Source organism: Necator americanus, chromosome V (assembly GCF_031761385.1).
Source record: "Necator americanus strain Aroian chromosome V, whole genome shotgun sequence".
NCBI lineage: Eukaryota > Metazoa > Nematoda > Chromadorea > Rhabditida > Ancylostomatidae > Necator > Necator americanus.
The window spans coordinates 24,536,715-24,562,345 of record NC_087375.1 but is presented as its reverse complement, the minus strand read 5'-3'; the positions used below and the strand labels follow the sequence as shown (position 1 = coordinate 24,562,345).

General features: G+C 41.9%; 4 protein-coding genes across 6 annotated transcripts; 1 reads left to right on the top strand and 3 right to left on the bottom strand.

Moving 5' to 3' along the window:
• Window positions 1-7,723, top strand: RB195_015047 (uncharacterized protein; the record flags this gene model as incomplete). Of its 2 annotated transcripts, XM_064205569.1 has the most annotated exons (4): window positions 1-18; window positions 101-195; window positions 7,334-7,464; window positions 7,593-7,723. In XM_064205569.1, the coding sequence occupies 4 exons, from the start codon at window positions 1-3 to the stop codon at window positions 7,721-7,723; spliced, it is 375 nt and encodes a 124-aa protein (XP_064061450.1). The 2 variants fall into 2 exon arrangements, with proteins under 2 accessions (XP_064061450.1, XP_013304999.1); XM_013449545.1 differs by lacking the exon at window positions 7,593-7,723 and having other exon boundaries at window positions 7,334-7,469.
• A 1,985-nt stretch (window positions 7,724-9,708) lies between these two features.
• On the bottom strand, window positions 9,709-25,221 carry RB195_015044 (uncharacterized protein; the record flags this gene model as incomplete). Of its 2 annotated transcripts, XM_064205567.1 has the most annotated exons (9): window positions 9,709-9,918; window positions 9,999-10,119; window positions 12,088-12,248; window positions 12,514-12,581; window positions 14,632-14,736; window positions 23,398-23,531; window positions 23,751-23,879; window positions 24,955-25,033; window positions 25,092-25,221. In XM_064205567.1, 9 exons carry the CDS (start codon window positions 25,219-25,221, stop codon window positions 9,709-9,711), a joined length of 1,137 nt encoding a protein of 378 aa, XP_064061447.1. The 2 variants fall into 2 exon arrangements, with proteins under 2 accessions (XP_064061447.1, XP_064061448.1); XM_064205566.1 differs by lacking the exon at window positions 12,088-12,248 and having other exon boundaries at window positions 9,999-10,127.
• On the bottom strand, window positions 20,669-20,938 carry RB195_015046 (uncharacterized protein; the record flags this gene model as incomplete). The annotated part of the gene is made up of 1 exon (XM_064205568.1): window positions 20,669-20,938. One exon carries the CDS (start codon window positions 20,936-20,938, stop codon window positions 20,669-20,671), a length of 270 nt encoding a protein of 89 aa, XP_064061449.1.
• On the bottom strand, window positions 20,951-21,271 carry RB195_015045 (uncharacterized protein; the record flags this gene model as incomplete). Its single annotated transcript, XM_013449543.2, has 1 exon — window positions 20,951-21,271. One exon carries the CDS (start codon window positions 21,269-21,271, stop codon window positions 20,951-20,953), a length of 321 nt encoding a protein of 106 aa, XP_013304997.2.
• Window positions 25,222-25,631: the final 410 nt, after the last annotated feature.

The following is a 25,631-nucleotide window of genomic DNA, read 5'->3' as shown; positions in this document are numbered from 1 at the left end:
ATGAGTCAATACCCTCCGGTAAGAACTTTTTGAGTATTTAATGTTTTAAAGTGGTTTGCGGGATATCATGATGCGAATATCAGGTACCATATTATTTCAGCAATATCCCCCAAACCAGCCCTATTATGCTCAACAACCGGGCTATTACCCGCAACAGCCAGGATGTTATCCTCAAGGCCAGCCACAGACCATTTAGTGAGTTTTTCCATTACCTCTATGGAATCATTGTCAAGGTATGGAGAGTGGAGGCTGTTTACGCCACACAGTGGTGTGCACTGATGTATATCGATCCGTAGCGAATCAGAAATTTGTTATTTTCGACAAAACAGGAATGACTCACTGCCAGATAGAACTGTTGTCGCTTCCTCTTCTCTGTGGGATTTCTACTATTGATTCGTGTGCCATCGACAGCTGTCCTCGCAAAAATGGGAACTACTAGGCAACGCAAATAAAGCCCGCCACCAGGAACGTGTTACATTTTTTAAAGTGAAGCACAACACCGTCAACAGCAAGATAATGTAAACTATGGGTACACGGAGGGTAGTAGGAAGCAGATGCGGCTGGCATCTGTTTCCCTTCAACTTTATGTACATACACTCAAGTGGCGTTCGTCATTTACATGCACTGTTTTCATCACATGGGAACCGTGTAGCAGTTACACAGGGGTTGTTGAAAGAGAAAGAAAAACCTGGAGGAAACATCGCTATTTTGTTTTCCTTCTGTAGAAAGCTTCGCTGCAATGATAGAAAAGAAATGTTGACTGGTACCTCTTCTCTTTGCTACTTGTTGGTAAAATCGTGAGAAGCACATTCTGTTGTTGTACTAAGGAAGATTCGAGGTCGTTTTTTTTTTAAAACTTAGGAATACTAGGAGTAGAAACCATTGAACCAATGTTACTTCATAGAGAAATACACAACTGTAGCGCTGTGGCTTATTGATAATTGATTTTGTTTTTTATTTTACGAAAATCGAGTGTCAGATGGATAAAATGGAGCGAATTTCAACCTTTGCTTTTTGCATCCATCCAAGGCGAGAGGGCAGCAGAACGTGGAATTGGTGCTGTGTGTGGGTGAGGAGATGGAGAAATGCTTGAAAGAGGCGAGCCCCGTTGTTTTTTGCGCTCTAAAAATGCGTATTTTTTCGTTTTTGATGCATCATTTGCCTTCTTTTATGTCGTCTTCCTCTTTTACTTCATGTTCATTTCGCGTTTCTTTTCGCTCTTTGTGGAATTTTTCATGTTTCATTCCAACTCCTCCATCCGCAAATCTCATCTACAACTTTGGAGCTTTAAGGCCTCTATTAAATGCAAAAGGCAGGAGGTACCACAAAGGCTCTGTTTTATCTATTTGACACTCCATTTTAATAAACTGGAATAAACAAGAACCAAAGAAGTGAAAAAAAATTTGAGCACTATTTCATAGAGCAAAGAAATTCTCTCTCAGTTTACATATGACACGTAAGCAATACCGTCAATTTTTTTGGGTTTTTTGAGTATGAAAGAAAAATCCTGCGAATTATTTCTCAACACAGTATATTGTACATTGCGTGTGCAGTGTACAGAGTAATATTAAATTTCCCTGTTTTTATATGAATAGGAGTAAGTGAGCCACGTTTTTTTTTGGGTCTTTAGACCTTTTTTGTCCTTGAACCTTCTTTCATTGTTTCTCTTCTAAAACAACCCGTCTGTTGAGTCATATTTATGGTTTGTTACTCATTTGGAAAAACCTCGAGTGTGACTTTTATTGCCGTGAATGAAAGACGCATACACACATCTGACGCAATGCTTTTATTTTGTTGACATTTGTCAGAACCTCTTCCATTTTGAAACCATGGCTGGAAGATTCCGCTTTTCTTCCACTCAAAACGCGAATCGACAGAATCCCGGTTATAAGCCTGTAATCTTCTAATTTCTTTCAACATCCCATGATTCATGGCTCATGACTCCAGTAGTGTTTTGGACAGAGATTCATTTTTTCTAGGCATGAGAAATGGTCAAAACGTGAGTTGGTTGGTTGGCTCGGTTTTGTATCTCACATAGTGACTACGGGTCTCCATTCATAATTCTACCGGGTGCGCCGAAATTATTGATGCGAAAGCATATACACACAACAGTCTCACGGCGGCGCTTTGAAAGCAAACACAGTCGATCTCTGGAAATGTCTGGGTTTACATCACGTTTTTAAAATTTCATATACAGCATATAGACCCAAGTTACCGACTTCGGGGAACCTTTCTTCAGGAGCCTGGTGATTAGTGCTGCCGATAGAGCACTCATGTACTTCCCTCAAATTTCTCCCAAATTTTCTTGAGGGAAGACGAATCCGAATTAACGTGACTGGCTCTCTTTTCTGACTTAAAACCAGGCTAAGGGTTACTGCGATCTGAATAACTTGAAGTCGCCGTTCTCCCAAACTCACAGTAGTTTCATTGAGTTCGGAATGTGGTAGAATTCATCCACGACTTTGGCGTTGAGGGCGATTGCATCCGTGAGTACCGTTGAAGGGACACGACTCCATATTGAAGTGTTGAGTAGAAATTGTCAGAAGAAAAATGTCAGAAACTGAAGCCAAGCACAGCCGAGCATAGTCCCATGTTCCCTTGTCCTTGAAACAGAATACTCTTTGTTTTGAATTCAAAATATATTGGCTTGATACAAAACTTCGTCTCGATGCGGCTTATTTTGCAAAACTGAACTGATGTCAACTTCACGTTGCAGAATTTTGATTTCTGACAGAAAAAGTATCAATAAGTACATGAGAAAGAAAGTTGCAGCACTTGGTTGTGTTTTCTATATTTTATTACGCATTAAAACCGGTAGGAAATATGGAGCATTTTTGACATGTTATGCTTTTTTACTTTCGGAAAGGGAAGAATGATTCGTTGAGGAGAGTGCCCCACTCGTCGTTAGTGGCTCAGAAGGATTCATAAAAACTACTGTACTCATAGCAATGCATCGCTTTCTGCGTCACCTTCGGTTCCGAACGACCGGCTGAGGTTGAAGAAGGGGGAATACTGGCGCTAATTGCGAACGATCGACATAGAACAACTCGAGAAATCGGGGGAATTCTTAGAATCAGCCAGTTAACAGTTTTTAGACCGTTTCCTAATCTTAGAATGATTAATAATGGTTATGTGTGAGAACTGCATGAGATAACGGGGAAAAATTCATAGATCGAATTTTTGCTTGTTTCTCTCTATTAAAATGTAGCGAAATCGCATTATTTCTTGAAGAGGATGGTAACAGGGGATCAAAAATGAGTTGTGCGTCTGTTGTGTTGAGTGATATTAGGAAATGTTAGGCGTAAAAGAACATGGTCTAAGCGCGGAAGTATCCTTTCAATCAACGCACAAGCCAATTTGTATCCAGAAGGTTATGCTATGCTTCTGTTGAGACTGGAATGGAATAGTTTGCTATTAACTGTTACCTACCATGCAGGCAAATAAACGATGAAAGATGAAGTTTCTGGCGTTAATCATTCCGACTTGGGATGCGCCACCACGTTCACTTCAATTCAGGATCGTTTGAGGTTTACGAACGTGTAATTGGCCCGTACAATGATTTGCGGTGGCAAGCCGATGTGTCAAATCGGTGTTTTTATCCTCCCAGACAATTCTGGTACCAATTTATCGACGCCGGAGGGATGAAAGGCTTGGTGAGCACTAGGGCGGATTCGAACCTCGATCGGTAGTGCAGGAAGCGGAACCTCTAACCGCTACACTAAATCCGCTACAAGCAGACAATTACTTTGGGAAAATGCTGTTCACAACCAAGTGAATTAAAGCGTGTAATCAACCAAAAGCGAGTTGAATTAGCCTACAAAAAGAGTGTGGGTTTTTACCAAGACAATGCTAGCGTCTTTAACCACCAGCATCTTTAAAAACATAACTTCATTCGAATATGAGAAAAATTATCTGGACCGGTTCTTAAGCGAGGAACCTCAGAACCGCAACTACATTATTATGCAGGAACCGTAAAGATGGATAATAGTCATAGAATAGAACGACAAATCCAAATCTCTATCTGTTGGCCGTGAAATCTTTGGTAACAACACTCGATCTTGTTGCGCTCAACTTTCGAACGCTGTCGAGCTAACGTACTACTCGGGTTCCGGCGTAAAAGGCGTTGTTTCCTAACAAACCAGTCGCAACGCGCCACTCTCGCGCACGCGCCGCGTCGACGAGCGAGCGGTCGAGGATTGCTGGGTTCTCCCCACAAGCTTATTCGAGTAAAACCAATGAGTGGACTGATGAGGGACCAGGCGTGTAGAAGCGTGCGCGTATTGTAGGTCACTCTCAACAGGGCATGAAGTGAATTGGTGAACTGCTACTTTTGTGCCACTTGCACCCATTAAGCAGGTCAAAGTTTGTTGTACTCGTGACAAATTGATCTTATATTCTTTATCAGTTTGCCTAACGAGATTGTCGAGATGTTATATGCTTACGTACGTTTCGGTACTTTTGCCTCCAAGGGCAAAACCCATTCACTTTGTCTTAGTTTTTGACGATTTCTCCTCTAATTTTTAGACGATATAAGACTTTGCTTGTAGGGGTTCCAGGCCACCCATAATTACGATAATCGTTCTGCACAAATTTCCGATTTTCGCTGGGTTTTTTTTTTAAATTTCTAGTCAGGGACGCACAGTAGGTTCCAACCAGTGAAGGTAGTCAGTGAATGAGATAATTAACACTTTATTTTCGGTGATCTATCAAACAGAATGAGTGGACAGTGCGAATATTCGGACACTCAAAACTTTCCTTTTTTACTGGCATGCAGATTTGATTTTATCACTCAGAGTTAGCTCAACAGTTTCAATATCTAGGCTGGTGTTAAACAAACCGGTTGCCAACCACGCTTGCATTATTTATTTTCTACTGCGATTATTACCGTGTTTCACCTTGAGCTCATGAACATGAACGTACTATTACGGCAGAGACATTGAGGCTTGGCCCCACAACATGTAGCTACTTGATAAACAACATCGTAACTTCCCCTTCTGTATACCCTAACCGTAATAGCCCGAAGCGATTCCTAATTATTTTGGTTCCGCCTTAAATATTACTTGTGTGGTTTGTAAAAGATGTGGATAAAGATGTGTTCTTGGAATATTTTAGGAATATGCATGGAACATTTATTTCAAATGGAGTGATTCAGGATTAGCTTAAAATAATATTTCATGTAACCATGTCGTAAAAATAATTCTTTGGTAATAGCATTAATTATTAGTCAAAGTTTTTGCTCGCCTAGATAGTTGAGGTTGGTTCAGACGAGTAGCAAAAGATTTTCTTCTCAAATTAGAGGAAGAGTTAAAACTCAGAAAGCCCACTCTAAAGAACAGAATCTCGAATAGAAAAGAGCAACAGTGTCGCGTGGAGCCGCAGAGTTTGAACTACGTCTGCCAGTACGTCCCGAGACTCCTCCGATCACACATTGGAGATGTACGCCTTCCGAAACACGAAAAGAGCATCAAAAAACAGTGCTCAACAATAAGCGATCGGAAATAGAGGAAGTCATTCACGATTTCTACTCACAGCCGCATTCTTTAGAAAAATAATCATATATAGAAAGAGGGACACAATATCATTCGGAGGTACCCTCATTTTATTCTCGAATGTTGTTACAATGCCCTTCAGAATGTGACACTATTCATGTCCTTCGAGCAAAAAAGGAGTCACTAGGCAACTCTGGCACGCGGGCAACTGCATATGTCGGGTTGTAATCCCAGCTTAGCATACCTGAAGTACACATGAAGACAAGTGGCACGACTGTAAAGGACACTGTATTATTAACAACAATTCAGTTATCAAGAAAAGATTGCATTCTTTCGTGCAAACTTTGTAGTGTTGCACTTTGTTTGGTTGTGCTCAACGTTGCGTCCCTGCATTCGGATAAAACCGATATGGCTAGCGGGGAAGCGGTTGCGTTGTGATCTCGTTCAGCTCCTATTAGTACTAGAATTTGGCACGGAGTTTTACTGCGAACACCAACGATTAGGTGCACTAGCATTTAGACATTTTGACATTCATTGACATGACTTTTATTTGACAGTCGTTTTGACCCGCTTTTACTTCCATATATGCAGAGGAGAATGCATACGGAGGTGTACATTTAGGTGAAACATATGCCTTCATCTGTCGTAACCATGTGACGATTTTCAACATTTAACATGAAGTTGGGTCAAAAAGGACTTGAAGTGCGGGCAGTAGTGTAAGCGGCTGCGCTCGAGGCGGCACGGTTGACAGTGTAAGGATCCTCGCTGCCCCTCATCTCTGCAGTTCACAATGGTTCCACCTCGATTCCAACCGCTGCCGTCGGGGAGCGCAGCTACTTGCGCAACTATCCGTTCTTCATGTAGTTTTGTCCCGACTATACTTCTGGAAAATCTCATCCGCAATTATGGCGGGGTACCGCTGCACACCATCAATCCAACGTGTTAGCCTCCGCACATAAACCTAACGCTGCGTGACTCCTGTTTCTTTTTAGTACCGGCGCATCAACTGGACGCCATGTGATCTGTGTTACTCCATCTCATCGCGTTCTGGCGCCAATTGCGCCGGCGCACTAATTTGACACCGTCTCTAGACAAAAGTAAGAAGGCGGATTTAATTTCGCTCCATAAAGTTACCCGTGAGACTCAAACACACAGAGACAAACTAAGTTCGTTATTATGTAGCATGATACGATCTTGAAGCTAGATTACACACAAAACTTTCAGAAAATTAGCTAAGAACCAAAGAAAGTTCAGTACCGAAAAGAAGAGAGTATATCTGTTTTAGAAGAAGTGTTTTTAATTTTCTAGCTTTTTTTAAATATTAACTTAGGTGTTGACTTCATTTCGTGAGCTCATCATGAGTAGAATACCAGTGAGTCGTTCCAATATTTGTCGACGTTAAACCAATTTTTTCGCCGCGAATACATCTATTATTCCGAAGCATCCTTGAGACGAGCACCGTAGCAAAGTGAGAAGGGATTGTAAACAAACGGAGCATTACTCGTTCTCATGAAACTACCAAGTACTTTATGTGGCAGAGAGAAAACTCATACTCCATTGTCAGAAATCAAATCTTGCAGTGCTATCGAATATCTACAACAGATTATCTCATTTTTACCATGCACTACTGTCAACTAGGGCGGGTGTACCGCAGTAGGTAAGAGGTTACGCTTACTTAACACATCGGTTGACTTCCGCAAGTCATCGTATAAGCCAACATACGTTCTAAAAAAAATAAGCGATTCCAAATTGCAGTAAAACGCGTTGGCGCATCCCAAGCGAACAGATTCGTCAAAGACTTTATCTGTTTTATCCTTATCTAGTAATGCCAACTAACATTACAGTGTCCAAGAACCTCGACGAACGGGTGGTGGTGGTGGAAAAGGAGGACTTTGTGCTGCGCTATTAGCAGGATTGTGCTGTGGATGGTGCCTAGAGAATTGCTGTGACGACTGCTGTGGCTGTTGTTGTGATTGTTAGTATATGTGTGATATTTCAGCATTTTTATCCACCACAATATACACTTACAATATGTATACACTTTGTAAAACTAACATTTCAGATGTTATTGTTGTCAATTACTTTAAGCACATGCCATTAAAGGTAAATGCTATCATTATTGGAAACTGGCTACTACATTACTAAATTCAGCAAGAGTCAACGCTGCCAGATTAATAAACCTATACGCACGACAAGGATTCAGGCTGCAATGTGTGTTTAAACATGAAAACTAGTGAGTGTCTCTTCCTATAAAATTGTCTAAAAACTCAAAAAGTTTTTTTTTTGCGAAAGCGAAAGTAACAGGTTACAAAGTTTTGGGAGCATTGCTGCTAACGCGGTAGGATCCTTACCATATGCAGAACAAAAATCCTGAAGTTCTTGGAAAAACGTCGACCGCTGTATGATGATCTAGTTTTTGTACTGGATCGTTTCTGTTTTATAGTGAGTTGACGCAGCCTTTTTGAAATATGCATAGTCACAGTGAGAGATGCATTTCCGTAGTCGTATTATCGACTACAGTTGCTTTTGTCCTCAACCGTTTTCTGTCCTTTTTGGCGCGTTATCCATGGAACGATTATCACAAGGAGATGACACCAACTACCGGTGCTTTCAAAAAAATTTCGCAGTTAACCTCCTCCAACAGAACTTCTTCGTTAACATATTCATCATGCGCTATCCACGGCTGTCCTATCTACCGGTGAGAAAGAGGTACATATTTCTCCACGCCTATTGTGCTGGGATATAAATCGTCACCTCTTTTTTATCCACAAAATGTCCATGGAAATAGAGAGTGCAAAGAAATGTCATAAGTCGTTTGAGGAAGGATTTCTCGCTCTACAAACAAATTACGTCCTGTTTCTTTGGTCTCTTTGATTGATTCTTGTTCTTTCATATACAATAAGCGGAGAAAAACTTCGAGGAACCAAAAAAGAAAAGAACAGAACAGCGCTGGTAAAAGGTTCCGATGCGATGCGGGATCTATCGATGGTTCGAATCCGCTCCAGTGTACAAAAAAAGCCTTTCATCCTTAAGGAGTAGACAAATTGGTTCCAAACATGTCTGGGAGGATATAAAGACTGATTTGATACATATAATACATAATGCTAGCCTAAGTCATTCTGTAGGTTAGGTACGCGTTCATAAACATAGTGGATTGATTAACGCCAGGCAGTTCATCTTTTACCCTTCATCATTTATCAGACGTTATTGAGGTTCGTGTTGTGACTGTAAAGTTTACTAGTAGGGAATAAAGTGCCTACGTTGCCTGTTCAGGCAAATAGAGAGATTTTTGATCTGACCGCATAGTGGAAACTTTCTTATCTGCTGCGTTCACTTTGTATCTTTTGGTTAATGGTTCGATAGAACTGAGGTGACATTGGTCCTTTCTGTGGTCATCTTCCGCATTAATCCACCCTCCACGCTTGTTTTTTTTTAGAAAGAATCGAAAACTGTTTCCTCATATTGTATGAAGGACTTGGATTAGAACTCATGATCTTTTCAACTAGAAAATTCGAAATCATGTTAGGTAATTGGTAGAGCCTAGTAGCCGAAATATGGTAAATAGGAATTAGAACAGCTTTAAAGTGATGAGAAGTTTGTAGTGTGGAGTGGTCTCTGAGTTAAAAGTAAGAGTCTTCCATATAAGAAATAAGATATGAGATATGAAATAAGATACACTTATGGGACAGTAGGAAACCTTCGAGAGAGAATGCGGGCTTCACAGCTGGGCTATCAAAGACAACAACTGTTAAAACTGTTCAAAAGTTTTGGATTAGAACTCCTGGATCACTTCAACTAGGAAATTGCAAATCGAAGTAATTGGTAGATACTAATTAAGCTACAAAAAATGGCAAATAGCATTTACCAATGTATAGGAAGCTTTAAATTGGTTATAAAGGAAAAGGAAGGGAGTTTTGAGTGAGCTGTTTTAACAACATTCCCTTTGGCGAAGACTCTCTCTGGAGACGAGTTGACAGCCAACTTTAGATAGATCATCGATCCATCTTTTAGAATCTATACATGAACCCCAAAATCACCAAATTCTAACCACAAATTTATGGAATTTTCTGCATTAGTGGAGAGAGAATGACTGTAAGCGAAACCAAGTTTAACCCCCCCGGGCGGGTGAATACATCAATGGTTTACCTTAAATCTGTACGAACGGTTAAAATCAATACCAATCAAAAACCATTGAAATGTTCCTGTCCAGATTCAATATTTAATCTTTATTGGAGAAAGCTATACTTTCACAAGCACATTTGCTTCGAGAACTATCAACACTTATTCCTGTAGCTATATTTCCGTTGTTTGATAGAAGACAGCAGGATTTCATCCACCGTAACTGCTCCTCGAACGCAGCTCGATATTGTGGGGAGCGAAACCATAGCACATAGTAGTTTTGAGAATAAGCTACGAACGCTAACACCATCTTTAAAATAGATAGGTTCAAAATAATGATCATTTTCCACTTTTTAGGACAAGTTGTGTCAAAGAACACGTGCAACTCACGTTGAATGTCATCACGTAGTTCATGTATATACCTTGAATTTTCAGCTTCAGCGCTACGTATACGCTAACTACGCATAAGTACCAGGTACACGCAAATATGGTGACCATAATTGAGACGGCTCTGATTAGCTGAAATCAGTTTTAACATCTAACAAGGAAACGTATATACAGAGCGGTTATAGAAAGAAGAAAGACTTCATGAAAGAAGAAATTCAAAAAGCCGAAGAAAATCCGTTATTGAAGGAATAGAACAATACAGGACGCGACTTAGTGAAATTTTTTTCCCACATTTCAAGGGGTAAAGACGTTCTACAAAGTATACTGCAATCATTTTTGCAGGCACATTGCTCAAGTAGCGTGCTTTACTCGCTGTATGCTTTCAAAATCTTCTTCTAAAGTATTCTTCCACTTAGTTGGTTACTTGTAATAGAATAGCAGCGATTTCCTCGAAAGTTTTTTTCTTTGGAAAATATTCTTGATTCCTTCTCTTGTTTTGCCTTCTTAAGAAAATTTTACAATAAAATCGAGGACGTGTTGAAGAGGGGGTACGATAGGATGACAAATTTCCACCCAAAATATTACCAATCACGAGAACCTATTCGAGGATTGGAATGAGACAACAAAGAGAAGTAAGTTGATAGCCGACAGTTACACCATCTTTGTTTCGAAGAGGACATGCATCTAGCATCCGTAAAGCGGGACCAATGCTGCTTGAAATCGATGAAATCTGTAGAGATGGTCTCGTGCCCGGCACGACTTTTCCAGCTAACCGGCACCCTCTCTCACGCGGCGCGGGAAACATTGCCGTTGGCAAGGGAATGCATCACCGTAATGCTCCCATGTCGGCCGCAGTATGTAAGGGTTGGCTCCGAGCACTCGGGGCTCCAGTTCCTTTTTATCATTTCTTGTGGTGTCGTAATTTTGTGCTTGTGTTCGTGCTTTTCGATTGATTGCCGCACCACCACCGCATGTCCGCACTACACCATCTAACTCTAGTCCCTGGGCTCGAGCAACAACCACGTACCATCTGCCGCCGAGAACCACTGAGCCGTTGACAGGCCCCTATGTTATTCCGCCGATTATGTCGTGTATTCTTCATTCATTCTTGCATTGTCGTGCAGTGTCGTTATAATTATAAACCACGTATGTATAACCACTGTTACCGCATTATAACCACAGGGGAATAGGTTGGGGAGTGAAGGCAGCCCCGAGGCCCCGAAGGGAAAATCGGGGCAAGGAGATGGGAACCTGGGCACGAGTCCGCAGAATTCGGAGGGGCTAAGCCGCCATTCGGTGGCTAGCCCAGCGCAGGCCCCTCCTGATCCGGGCAGTCGGCCTCGGGTCCTACTGGATCGGAGGCCGACTGCCCGGATCCGGAGGGGTCGGTGGTAGGAAAATGCGATCAGCGTTATTGAACGGTCAACTGAAGGTGCGATGCTAGGAGTATTCCGGTGAAAGAGGAGATTGGAAGTACGATGGTGCGTCAGCGATCGGCCTCTGCTTAAAAAAGTAAACTGAGCAGCTCCAACGACAATCGTTGGACAGATCTAATCTAATATCTAATACTAAGTGACTGAACAGCGCGCGATATCAAATCCACCGCAGGGAGCCTGCAAACCCAATAGCCAGATTTCTTCACGAAGTTCTTCCAGGAAAAATATGATGCCGTCTGTCTCCCGTACAGAAGACAACACCGAAAACAGAAGCAACTGGTAACTCTTTGGACGTGACAAAAAAGAAGCAAGATGAAGTATTTGTGATACTCACTTTGACGAATCGAGCGAGTCGAGTAGTAAAGGACGTAAAGGTGACAGAAGTTGGAAGCTTCGAAAGTTTCTATTCAGTTTTTGTAAACGTTAGCCCTGAAGAACGTCAGCTTTAAGAAATCCAAACCAATGAGCGAGCAGGTCTCCTTTTGAGGTAGTGAGTTGATCTAGAGCTTCATCTCGAAGTTTCCATCAAAGGAAAGCAACGGAGTCCTAGTTGAGAATTCAGTCAGAAATCCTTAGCGGTATGTTTTTGGGCGGAACGTCTAGCGGGTCGTTCTATCAGTGCTCGAAATGACTGCTCGTCTTACCTTATCTCCTACCGCTTCAAGAACAACAGCTTGATTTTTGTGACAACACTGTGCCAGCTCTTACGCAAAAAGCCTGCAAGAAAGTCCCCACTTGATGAAGTGCAGTATTCTTCTCCGAGACCCCGAAACCCATCTGGAAAACACTTTCTGTCGCAGCCACTGAGGCACCGTTCCTAAATAATGTAATTATAAGGGACCAGAGATGAACAGCAGTCTAACTCATGGCAAGCTGAAATCTACAAGACCCACAGGAACTACTATCACCTCCAGCACCCTCCCACCTACCTCCACCAATTTCTTAACAGTTGTCGTCAAAATTTCAAACAGAGCAGCAAATGTGTAAAAATATGATAACTCCTATATTGTTTAATGAAGCCGCTGTCATTTCATTCAAATAAAACGATCACAGTGTTCTTACGAAGAAGTCGAAATCATCACCTTGGTGTGTAGGTAGAATGATGCAGAACTTGAGGTTCTCCGATGTTTTGATTCTCTCATCTTTTTTTCTGAAAATGTGTAGGTTGGTTTAGAATCCACATGCGAGAATACAACATCTAACAAACGTTTGGTAAGCACACTGGATTCACTAACTGATCCGTTGTATCAAGTGGCTGGAAAGTTTTTCCTCTCAGTACCTCGTTCAATATTGAAGGAAATATACTGGTATACTATATATACTTTCAAGTACTGGTAGAACTTATGATCAGTCCTGCTAAAAAAGAGTTTCCGAAAGTGGAATTACTACTGTATTGTTTTTTTGTATGTATTCTCACACAACTGCGACTTGCAGGAACACATTTCAAGTTCGAGCACGTTACTGATGTACTTTTTTGTGGATCTGGCTTTTTATAGAATCACACACACACACACACACACACACACACACACACACACACACACACACACACACACACACACACACACACACACACACACACACACACACACACACACACACACACACACACACACACACACACACACACACACACACACACACACACACACACACACACACACACACACACACACACACACACACACACACACACACACACACACACACACACACACACACACACACACACACACACACACACACACACACACACACACACACACACACACACACACACACACACACACACACACACACACACACACACACACACACACACACATTAACAGGCGGGTCGAGTAGTTTTCGTTCGCGATCTGTTGCTTGAGCAGTTTCTTAGTACAAACAACATTTGCACTTTCATAATACGTCATCCTTTGTCATGATAATGATTCATAATACATTGCACAAACTTTCAAGTTTCATTCCAACTAAGCAAGTAAATTAGTTGATGGAGCCACTACGAGAAGAAACAGTAATGATTTGTGCATAATTAAGATTTCCGAACAGTTCAATTGTTTTTTTTCAAACCGCCACACCTTTATGATATCAAGTTATTGACCCTGGGAAATTCATTGTTTGAAATGATTAGCTCTCCCTTAGAAAAAAAAGACCTTCTCTTGGTATTCCTCAGTTCACAGAAAGATTTCTTTTCCTGAAATGAACCAACTATCTAGTTGTTATTCGTTATTTCGGACGCCAAGAAGTAAAAAAAACCTTCCCTAAAAAACCAAACAAAAATGATTTTTTGATCTTCAGCAATTCACTCCTACCCATGACTTGTTTGTGGATTATGCAACTTTCTTGTTACATAAGCTATAAAAAAACTTTCCGAATCAATGCGTTTCCGCTCTCAACTTCACATCACACATTTATGCAGTCCTTACTTCAGTCACCTTCTCCTTAACCTCAGTATTTATGATGCCAGTATTCGCCTTCATATCATATTAAACTCATAGCAAAAAAAAATCAAAGAATGTAGAAGAAAGCAAGCAAGAGAAGCGTTTTTTGTAGCTGTTGAGAACGACAGAAGATGAATTCCAGTTCTTCGGATATTTTATAGAGATGTCGCATAGAGCGGATGAATTAAGGAAAAAAAAACATCTTTTCACTTTTACCTTCTAGATACGAAGTAGGAAGAACATCCCAATTCGCAATATGTAATCCTGGAAGCGCTGGCTGAAAGGGCATTTTCCTGCTCTTAGCTACACATGAAAGATATTTCGCTAGTGGTGGCGTAACCTCTGTTTTATCTCCCACTCATGCCTTCCTGTGCTTTTGAATATTTGCACTTTGGAGGAATGGGTATATTCCTAGGCCTTGTTTCACTGCACCCTCGAATTGGTTGCTGATGTGTCTGCGTTGTTAAATTTCAAGCTTTGGCTGTTACACAGCTATAGAAAAAACCACACTTTTTATGTTAACGTAAGATCATGTAACCAAATAGTGGCATGTAGCAAAACCCTTCACTTCCAGAAAGAGAAGTTTGTGACAAACTTCTGGGACATCCCACCCTTTCAGACCACTGTCCATCTATGTACTAACATACCCACTCTTCAAAGCACCTTCATAAAGTGAGACCATTGTGTAATTATCAATATAGATGCGCCGAAATTTGCATCACTAAACTTCATAGACAGAAACAAACATAAAATTACCTCTACTTCTGACAACCAGAACTAAGCTGAAGACCATGATCACTGCTGCGGTATTGGCGGCAATGAGAATAAAAATGAAGAGCATTACCACATCATGGAATACTGCTGTAAAATTCCAAACAAGAGATACAAGTAGCTACTATTGCACAAAATAGACGCAAATGAGCAAGCTTCAATAGCTTCTATACATGAATTATACATATATATATATATATATATATATATATATATATATATATATATATATATATATATATATATGCAACGCGAACGTATTACATAGCTTCCAGTGCGTATAAATTGGCATAATCACCATACTAATACAAGAAGGCGTCTTCCGAACCGATTTCAGATGCTTCAGCTGGATTGCATTGCTGCATCTGCGAACCACAAAGTTAACAATTAAGGGATCTCACCAGGAACAGATAGTGATGTAGTTGGCAAATATGAGCGTGATCAAGTTCAGTCATCCCTATTAGTTTAAAAGAAGGCGCGTAAAATAGCCTTGGTTACGCCGGTCTTCCCAAATACGTAGTTATCCCAAGTTCTAGAATGATGGTAACACGCAACGATTATGCGATTGTGCACAGTGGACTGCTTCTGCTGCATATTTAGGCCACATTAGTTGAATTGCGGACGCTGTACGACGACGAGATTGCTTGCGTTCCATCGCGTCACAAGTTGCATCGCTGGAGAACCGGTACTGTAGGGATTTTTTTTACAGTTTTTGGATTGTTAGACGGAACTAAACGTGACCACTTTGGTCAAGTCGCGAATCTACCCCGCTCTATTTGTGCAAGGTCCCAACGCCGTTAATTTCGTGGTGTGCCGCTCACGAGCCGTAAAAAAATCAGACAGCACAATGCGAGACTGCCACCTAACAGAAACGGTTTTTACTAGCAGCGGTCTATGTCTTTCGGAATTGTCTGTAGTGATGGGAATTTCCCAGTTTTTTAGTTAAAAATCCTTTATTTCTTTCATCATCATCCGCGAAAGCACACACTTTTCCTGGTTACTTGACGACGTTCTACTTTTTTAACGCTCTTGGTTATGATGAAGTTTGGTCAGTCAACGTGTTCTAATGCCAGAAATGTTTTACCACACTATCCAGAAAAAATCTTTCCAAACTATTTAGATGAGGTTCCTACAGTATCACCAAATTTTTTGATCAAGATCTCCTGCCACAACAGTAGGAGATTTTGATCAAAAAATTTGGCAACGCTCTCCCCTCTACATTGACTTATAACCTATAACAAGGTGGACATTATCATTACACCGATGAAGACGACCATCTTAGACCACTTACAGGACTAGCTACTAGTTGAGTAGACACAAGTATATAAGTGCCATACAAGAATGGTTTGACGAATGGGATATAACGATACGATAGCGAAAACACACGGAAATCAAATTCAAATCAATCCAAATCATAGGAGGACAATATGGGAATTTTGCGGAATTACGGGTAAAGTTGTCATAATTTTGTCTTGTTGTTCGAATTTTGTTTTGTTTCTAGCGTCTCGTGCACTACATTTCCTATCGTTTCGGTCTTAGAGACGGCAACAGCACATTCCTAATTCCATTTTTCACGACGTTCCCGTTTCACAACTATGTGACGCCACTACACGAGCCTTCTATACGAGTAGCGTCTTTCAAGATTACCACAAATGGAACCATAAAGTTGAATGCAAAAGTATTGTCATTTGTAAGATATCAGTCCTGGATGATATAGTGCCCACTTTGTGTAGTACATCATATAGAACTTACATGTATGATATAATCAATTATCATAGTAACACAGTGGATATCAAAAAGGAGACTTCAATATTGCGGCGCGATGAAAAACCTGGGAAATTACTTTTTTCCAGCTCTTAGAAAGGGATACCCCACAATTATATATCATATCTTGGTTCACAACAAATTTCCTGCCTTTCTTTGTTTTTTTCCCTGCTTACTATGGAAACAAGAATAAAACGAGGATTTGGTTATTTATAAGAAAATAATTAAAACTTTTAGAGAAAATGTGTTGAACAACATCGAAAAAAGTTTAACCTATATATGTAGCTGAACAACAATGTTGTGCACAAGAAGAGTGGAGTTGGATTCAAACATAAAAGATCTTCAAGCTGTTTCAAGGATCTTACAGAGGGATTTGATGGAGCTACCACACGAGCAGATCCAAATTCCACCAATGATGCAAGGAAGATTAGCAGAGAAGTGATGCCGAACGATTTGCCCATGACCGGGCGACAAGTCATACCAAATTCGCCTAACTAAAACAACAAATTCTAAGTTTGATCCTCAGCTTAAGCTGACGACAATGCTTGTTTTCAATGTTTTTTTCGGCGCTATCCCCAAAATCAGAACCTGTAAAATAGAAAACGACAGTTATCTTAGAAGTCCTGTTGACTGTTCTTGAATCTTGGCATGTTGAATAAGTAGCTTTGATTGATTTGCTCGAACCTTATCACACGACTCAAGATTGAATTTCCTGTATATCCAGTCATGTAAGTTCTGATAAAAACTCACAAATTCCCTGAAAATGGCTTCGCCTTAAATAATCTATGTGATTTTGAAGTGAGACCTCTGATAATTGGTATTGGGGCCCACGAATAGAATTTCTTGGCTGGTTAACACAGTCCTAAGCCAGCTGCTCAGATACGTCCCTCCCCACCTTAGTACTTCAAGCAGCTTCTTCAAACAACTCCGCAGCACGACGTTCATGCTCGAATGTGTCAGGGAGTCCTTTGACGTTACGTCGCTCTATACAAACGTTTCAATATCGTGATGCAAGCTGTTCACGAACTACTCAGCAGTACTGGGCCTCATTAAACCTATACGGATTGAGCATTAAGCAGATTATGATACTGATAAACGAGTGCCCTAATTGTTCTATTTTTATATGGTTGGGTAATGCTACCGGCAATTTAGAGGCCTGGGTTTGGGACAAAGACTGCTGCCCACTCTCGCCATTTTCTTTATGTCGAAAAAGCCTATACTGGATCGCAAAACACTGCTGTATTGTTGTTTTCATAGATGATTGTTGCGTCGTCTGCCCAACGCAGGCAGAATTGGACAAGTGCTTTAGCCTTCACAACCAGCATTTCCGGAAATGAAGTTCACAGGAGACAAATGAATGTACACATTCAAGAATCCCAATCAATAAACGACTAGTTGGGATTCTTGAATGTGCACATCTATTCGTACCGAAAGCAAAAACATCTCACTCCATGATTTTCCAGCGCATCCCAGCATCCCAGAAGAACTCCATTGTAGGTAAAATGTGCAGCACAGCGGCAGGGGTTGCATCGAGCTAGGAAAAAAAAGTGTCTAAATTTGACTCACAAAGTGCCCATTTCTATTGGCTATCCGACTGGGGATTGTGTCACTCGACAAACACGACCTCCCTCCCGAAGGCCCAAGGTCGCTTACTGCCGAGAAAACATTTCGTTCTGTATACCTTGCATATCTGATTATAAATGAGCAGAACGGTGTGGAGCTGTCTACACAAAGCGAGTCTTCAGAACGACGTGAGAGGTGTGAAGATAGTACAAGCAAACCTCAAGCGTCAGCTGATACGTAATCGTGCGTGTGACCGACTCTGCACTACTCCCGGCTGTGTGGTTTGCTCATGTGGAAGAAAGGATGATTGCATGTAGTGTAGTATATCTCATCACGTGCAGCTCGCGTGGTGACGATTATTATAGGGTAAACGGGATGCTCTATCTGCGTGCGTGTCAAGTAGCATTTAGATGGACTCGCTAAGTCTAAACTCTCTTCCTAATCGGACCACACTATAGAATATGTCATTAAAACTCCGGATTAGAGGTAGAGGTTACTACACTATCCTTCGAGCGCTCAGAACACTAGAGACATATAGAATAACAGTCAAAAGCGTAAAAATGAACGGAAAAGATGAGTGAATTGCTGCCGCAAACGAACTAGCCCCATATCAATCTCTGTGCGAGTTTTGGTTTGTGGGGAGCCGTCAGGTTCCTATGAGAAAACCCTCAAGATTCATAGTTGTGGAACGTGGTGGTCTGTTACGTTATCAAATTTCACCAAATGAGATAAGCACTAGCCGAAGTGTTGCCCTTTGAGTTTGCCTATCGTTTGAATGCTTCCTGTAGGGTGATGAGGCACAAGAGAGGGTAATTCATGACTGATGGCTCTGATTATTTCCGGGCTCTGACAAAGGCGGTAGCGCCGAAACGTTAGCTGTCAGTTAATGAAAATGATCAATACCAATCTTGGCTTAAGGAAATCAATCAAAGCTATGTACTTACCCGTCATCTACTCCTTTAAATCCTTAATCGCTCTACACAACTCCACATCAGAGAAGATAGCTTCAGCGCTTCCTTGTGCGGTAAAGTCGTAATGTTATTGAAACTACCGGCTCTTAGAATTGTGCCGATAGTAATAACTATCGACGACTGTTCCTTGCATCGGACATCGCAGATGAAAACCCTAATGTTTAACATGGTGCATTGTTGGTGGCTGATTATTAACTGTTATTTCACTTTTCTTATTATAGTTACTTTTAGATATTATCCAAAACGCTTCCAATGATTCGCGCGTAATAATCTTCGCATTCGCATGGTTCTCGACATTGCACAGTTAAGTGGTTTAGTACTTTCTGAACAGATCGAATCGAATCAGAACAGGATTGTCATCGTGATTCCTTTTGAGCAAACGACGACACGACCGCTTCTGACCATACATCAAAGATGCTCAATATTTCGTTGGTCTCCACACTACCACAAGAAGATTAGAAGGCAAAATAGAACCGTAAGCATGAAGCAACTGCGCTCTGTCTACATAATTGCTTCCGCAACTAGAGCGGTGAAAACCCTTTCCGAAGCGCGAGTATCTTTTATGCCACTGATGTACAGATGATTGCTGAATTATTGTATACTTGACACAAACATATGTTTGCACGGTAAGTTTATGAGAGGCAGTTCTGCGAGACAGAAAACAACGTACCACCCTACGAACCTAAAGAACCAACTAGTTCGGAATCATGTTTATCAGGAGTTATCTATGCTATCTCCTCCCTGTATATGTGAGGTTGAGTACGTTGGCAGAACACAGAGGGAACAACGTATACGAATCAAGGAGCATCTAGATTGGCTCCTAAATTCAGACCTCTTTAGGTACTCATCGCAGACAATATGATGATAATACCCTTCCCAAGATAGCAGCCATAGACGTGGTAAAACGACACGAAGCACGGTGCAGTTGCGTAAGCAGCTGCTGTTAAAGCGACGCGGTGCAGAGTGTGCTTGAATGGGACCATTGCGAACTGCAGCAATGAACGCTGGTAGTAAGAGCCCTCACTCTATCCTAACCGCTGCTTTCCACCGCACTGCTTCAAGTGCAACCGCTTGCGCAACTGCACCATCCTTCATGCCGCCTCGACTCTATTCTTTTCATGCTATCCTGATGCTTTTGTGCGCATATTGACATTGAAAGTGAATTTGATGACAGCCAGAACTCCTATAATACAAACATGGACTAGCAATTGTAAAAAGATCTTTTTAAGCAATGAAAAAACTTAGATTTGCTCCTGTATTATTACTAATAGTATGCATCAAGAGAAACAACACTTCAAAATGATCAACTATGGGTGTTTGATGATTCATGGAGAGTTCTCACTAAACGAGATACTTGCTTTTGTCGGACTTTGTTAACCCTTCGAGGATAAAGGATAAAGTGTCTGGCGTTAATCAATCCACTCAGGATGCGCCCCTACGTTCACTTCAATTCAGAATCGTTTTAGGTTTACGAAGGTGTAAGAGGCCAATTCAATGACTTGCGGTGGCTAGCCGATGTCTCAAGTCTTCTTCTTCTTCATAGCGTTTGTCCCGCATTGTTGCAGGGTCCGCTTTTCTGCTTCTTGTCTTCTATTTGGTTCTATCCATTGCATTAGCCGTACACAAACGCGCATCTATCATATCCAGCTTCACACGGTCCAACCAGCGAATCTTTGGCCTCCTGCGCGGCCTCACTCCTGGAACGTCGAGCTTCAGAGAGAGCTTCAGGTTTTGGCAACAGAATTTTCTTCTCGCCACAAGACGTGACCGAACCATCTCAGTCGGGCCTCCTTCATCTTCTCAGTTATCGGGACGACACCGACGATGGTACAGTGTCGTTGGATACTTTGTCTTTTAGCGTTCCACCTATCGTCCACCTCAACATCCGCATCTCTATAGCGTGCAACACTCTTTCCAAGGCTTTGGTCGTCGGCCAGCATTCGCGACTTCAGTCGAACAGGGACTTTCCTGTCGCACAGTACGCCTGTTGCCATTTTCCATTTCATTCATGGCGCATTAACACGTGCTCGACCTTCTTGATCAATGTCGCCTGTGGAAGTCAATTTGGATCCAAGGTACTTGAAACAGTTCACCTTGTTTAATTCGGTGCCATCGACACGAATTGAACCATTCTCTATCCTTGGTCCGCACTCCATGTACTCACTTTTTGATATGTTCGGGCGCAACCCATGTTGCTGCAGCCGATCCTTCCAAGACTGTACTTGTTTCTGAAGATCATCTCGAGACTCCGACGCGAGCACGACATCGTCGGCAAAGAGTAGGGTCCACGGATGCTGCTTGTGGAATTCTTTCATCATCGTGTCCATGCACAGTATGAACAGCAGGGGTGAGAGGGATTAACCCTCGTGAACCCCTACTTCTACAGGGAATGGCCTGCTTGTTCCAGCAGCACATCGTACAACGCTGGTAGGCTTCGCATAAAGGAGCTTCGTCCACCGCACATATTCTTCTGGTACTCTATGCGACCTCATGGACATCCATAACAGCTCATGTGGGATACGGTTGAAAGTTTTTTCGAGATCGAGAAAAGCAAGATGCACACTGCGGTTCTAGTCTCGATGTTTCTCCAGGAGGATACGGACAGCATAGATAGCATCTATAGTGCTGCAGTCCTTAACAAAGCCGCACTGATTGAGTGAAACGCTGACGATTTTCCTCAGACGAGCTTCCAGGACACGCTCAAAAACCTTCATCGTATGGCACAGCAGTCGTATAGGCTGTACGAAGTGCAGTCAGCAATGTCTCCTTTGCCTTTTCAGAAAGGCCCGGTCACGGAAGTTTGCCAAACGTCTGGAGTCCGTCCTTCTGCAATGATCTTGTTAAATAGAGTTGCGAGCCACACGGACCCTCGATCTCTTAGCAGTTTCCAGACATCAGCAGGTATGTCATCAGGACCGGTTGCCTTGTTCGACTTCATTTTTGCGAGGGCAGCGCTGACTTCGACGGCAGTAATTGGTAGAACAGGACCCTCGACGCTGGGAGCAGTTGGGATTGGAGGATGACAGAGCTCTTCGTTACACAAGTTTTTGTAGTACTCTCGCCACCCCTTCAGAATCTGACAAGAGCGGCGCAGAACGGCTCTATCAGCTCCTTTAACGATCTAGGTGTGATCCATATCCAACGTTGAGCGATGACGCGCTCTGACTAAACGATACACTGCCCGCTCGCTTGCTGGTATCAACCATGTCGTACACAGCCCTGTAGCGGTCCGACTTTGCCTTCGAGAATGCCTTCATAGCCTCCCCCCCCCCCCCCCCTTCGCCGCTAGGTAAGCACCCCGATCTTCAGGCTGACGTGTCCTCCACCAGAGTTTATACTTGGACTTCTTCTCACCAATTGCCGTCTGAACGTCCTCGATCCAAAACCACGTAGCCTTTTGTATATTGGGTTTACCTAGAGTCGTCACCATTTGATGTTTCAGTAGTTGGATGTCTCTTCCTTGGACGGGAGATTTTCAAGTCCATGACGTACAAATGGTGTTAGGCAGCATGGTCTGTTTTGAATCCTGCAGAAGTCGGCGATTTCGTCCGCGTGACATCCAGAAATCTATTTGTGTAGCCGATGTGTCAGGTCAGTGTTTTTATTCTCCCAGACAAGTCTGGTACCAATTTATCGAAGAAGAACGAGGGTTCAAAAAAGTTACGAAAAAAGACAGAAACAAGAAAAGTGAAGTATATTACGAAGCAATATGTGAAATTTGCAGTGAAAACATCATTGTGGTGCTACGAGCTATGTCTCTATGATGTTTTATCTGTATGACTGTGCTGGAGTAGAAAACGCTACAAAATCACTTCACTACAACTTTGAGGTGTCATAGCAGTCCGAGTCATGAAAGCAGTGAGACAAATTCAACATCGTCAGACTGATGACAGGCCAGAAAAAACATCGACCAGAAAGCGATGAGGGAGGAACATCAGCAGCAGCTCCAACGCTAATAATTGAGGCTAAAAAAAGGGAAGATTTGGAAACGTTGACAAGTGTCTCGTAATTAAAGTGACCCTCACGACAGCGCTGCTGAAACGTCACATCTCAAATTTCGCTGGCTTCCCAAACTCCCAAAATTCCCAAACTGTTGTCACATGTCCCTACAGCCCTGTTCTCCAGTTTCTGTTTTTTGAGAATGACACATCCAACTGCTTATCTGATTTGATATAAGAAGATTTATTAGCAAGAATGCGACATTTAAGAGATTGTATTCTTAGACTTAAAAAAACTACACAAACTTTCACTAGCAAACACTTCTGAGAAGGACGGAAGTGATGTCAACCTCTGCACTGGTTCTAGGGAACAGACTCCTAAGAGGTGCTCCACAATATTTCACATTTTACACATCAGACGTAGTGCAGGGAACCGAAAATCAGAATGGGGTGTTTCACAGTTCATACTGATAGCTCACAGACGTGGTTTCAGAAAGTGAAGCCAAAGATGTCACCTGTAAGCAAGCGACAACTATAAAAAGATCCCTCTCCGATGTAGAAATAGGAGCCAATCCAGGCAGTGGAAGCAAACATGGTTGGAGGTGCGCACATCACAATTACATATGGCACCTTTGGCCACATCTTGTGTCTGAATTCAAGTGTCGCTGAACAAGTCAACTTTAAGTGCTTTTGAAAGGTCTAAGAACAGTAAGTTAGATTCTTAAATCTTTATGTGATGCACAACCTGAACTCCAACACTCAACACTTGTAGGAACTGTGTTAAAAAAAAAACTTATTTATGACCAAATTGCTTTCAGAGGCCCACTTCTTCCAAAAAGTCCCTAAGACAATGTAAAATGTAACCTACCTGAGGGGAGCACTAATGGCTATAAGCATATCCAGAGTTATTATAAAGTACATCAATGATTGTGCAACCATACAGAAGAGGTGCGGATAAACTACACGAAAGCATACTCCTTTCCCCATAATCATCTCACTGTAAAGGAAAGCACTTCCGAGAGTGAATAGATTCTCATAACTTCAGAGTAGCTAAAATCCGACACACGGTTGCTCAATTTTTGCTCTGGTTGCCTTAACTTGTGAACTTCGATTTTTGAACTATTTTTCGATTCGATTCACGTTGACAAGGACTTCTACTCACATGTTCCATCATATTTGTCAGTGTGAAACACATAGAAATTTAAAAAGAAGTAGATGCAATAAATTACTCCAAATACAATTTTCGTCACAGGCATAGAGAACTTTGTCTGACTCGTCAACAAAACCATGGACCTCACAACCATCTACATTCCGTCTTCACATACGGTCGGTTATGGCCACAACACCCTTTGCAATATTGAAATAACACTGATGCTCCAAACTTAGGCCACGCTGCGGCACCCAGTCGCAAACCGCCTAGTAGTCCGCAGTCCGAATCGGGAAGTAATTTAGTATTAAGTAGCTGTGTGACGTTACTTAGGAAGGCAGTCGGGCTCAAATACTTCAGTTTACTTATTTCCTAAGCTCGTGCTAGTTTGCTGTAAAGTATTACGTGTAATATTACGACTTACTGTTGCAATAGATAGTTCAGTTATTTTAAGACTCTATCTGCTCCTGGAGTGAATTAGGAAGCGAAATAAGATTACGGCAAAAAATTTCAAGCCCTGTTTCTAGTGAAACTTTTGTAATTTCAGCCCGGTGCACTTTCCAAAGATAGGTCAAATTAGTGCTCCGGCACTAATTTGACCTATCTTTGGGAAGTGCACCGGGCTGAAATTAAGGAAGCGGAAAGGAGTATTACGCGCTGAATGGGGCCAAGAAGTAGTCAGATATGGTTCGACCTCAGCTAGGTGTTGCTCGAATAAATTGCTTCATTTCTGATAAGCGGATGAAAGCATAGAAGCAAAGGACCACCCAAAACCTAGCAGATTCGTGTAGCGTCATCGTTCGGTCAGCTTTCGTCTCTTACACTTGAAAAGCAGCGACCTATGGAAGAAAAACGTTCAGCCTCACATTCAACGAGAGTACGCCTGCTTGGTTATTGCAGTGTGAAAAAGAGATCGAAAACGTACCTCCAGTAGATGCGAATATTACTTAATTCGAAAAGTAAACAGAAAGATTGAAAGCAGCAGAGGAGCCCCATCAGGTAGCCTAAATACAAAGAAAATGGTATTGAAACAAAGGTGAAATTAGACGAAGGAACACTTACCTGCCTTAGATCTCAGCGCAGGCTTGCGAATCAAAGCAATTATGATGTTGAAGTTACCAAAGAGACCTGCACAATTGAATACAATAGTGATGAGACTAACCAGTACAAGCAGTGAAACAGAGATCCCCATCACTTATTCTGAAACCAGTCCTGTTCAATCGCGGTGAAGATGAACCACACTGTTAACTTTACTACTATAAAATTAAGCAGTTGCAACTATACTGGGACGCCATTTCTGTGCGGCTCGAACTTTTAAACGCAAATTCCGCTGTTGCATGGATGATCATGTTTGCATAGGATGTTCCCTAAACAAGTCACCGCAGCGCATCGATTTTCTACCGGAAATTCATGCATCTTTAATTACTACTGACGAAAATGGGCATATTTGCGATTTCCCGCCTATGAGTGGATATCGTTATCACTGACGAAGTCAAAAAATGCTATCAACCCAGATCGTTTTCTGCCGAAGTGAAGTTTTTAGAGGTAAATTTGAGCACTGTCCTGTCACAACAAAGCATTACATACCTTCCAGAGAATCGT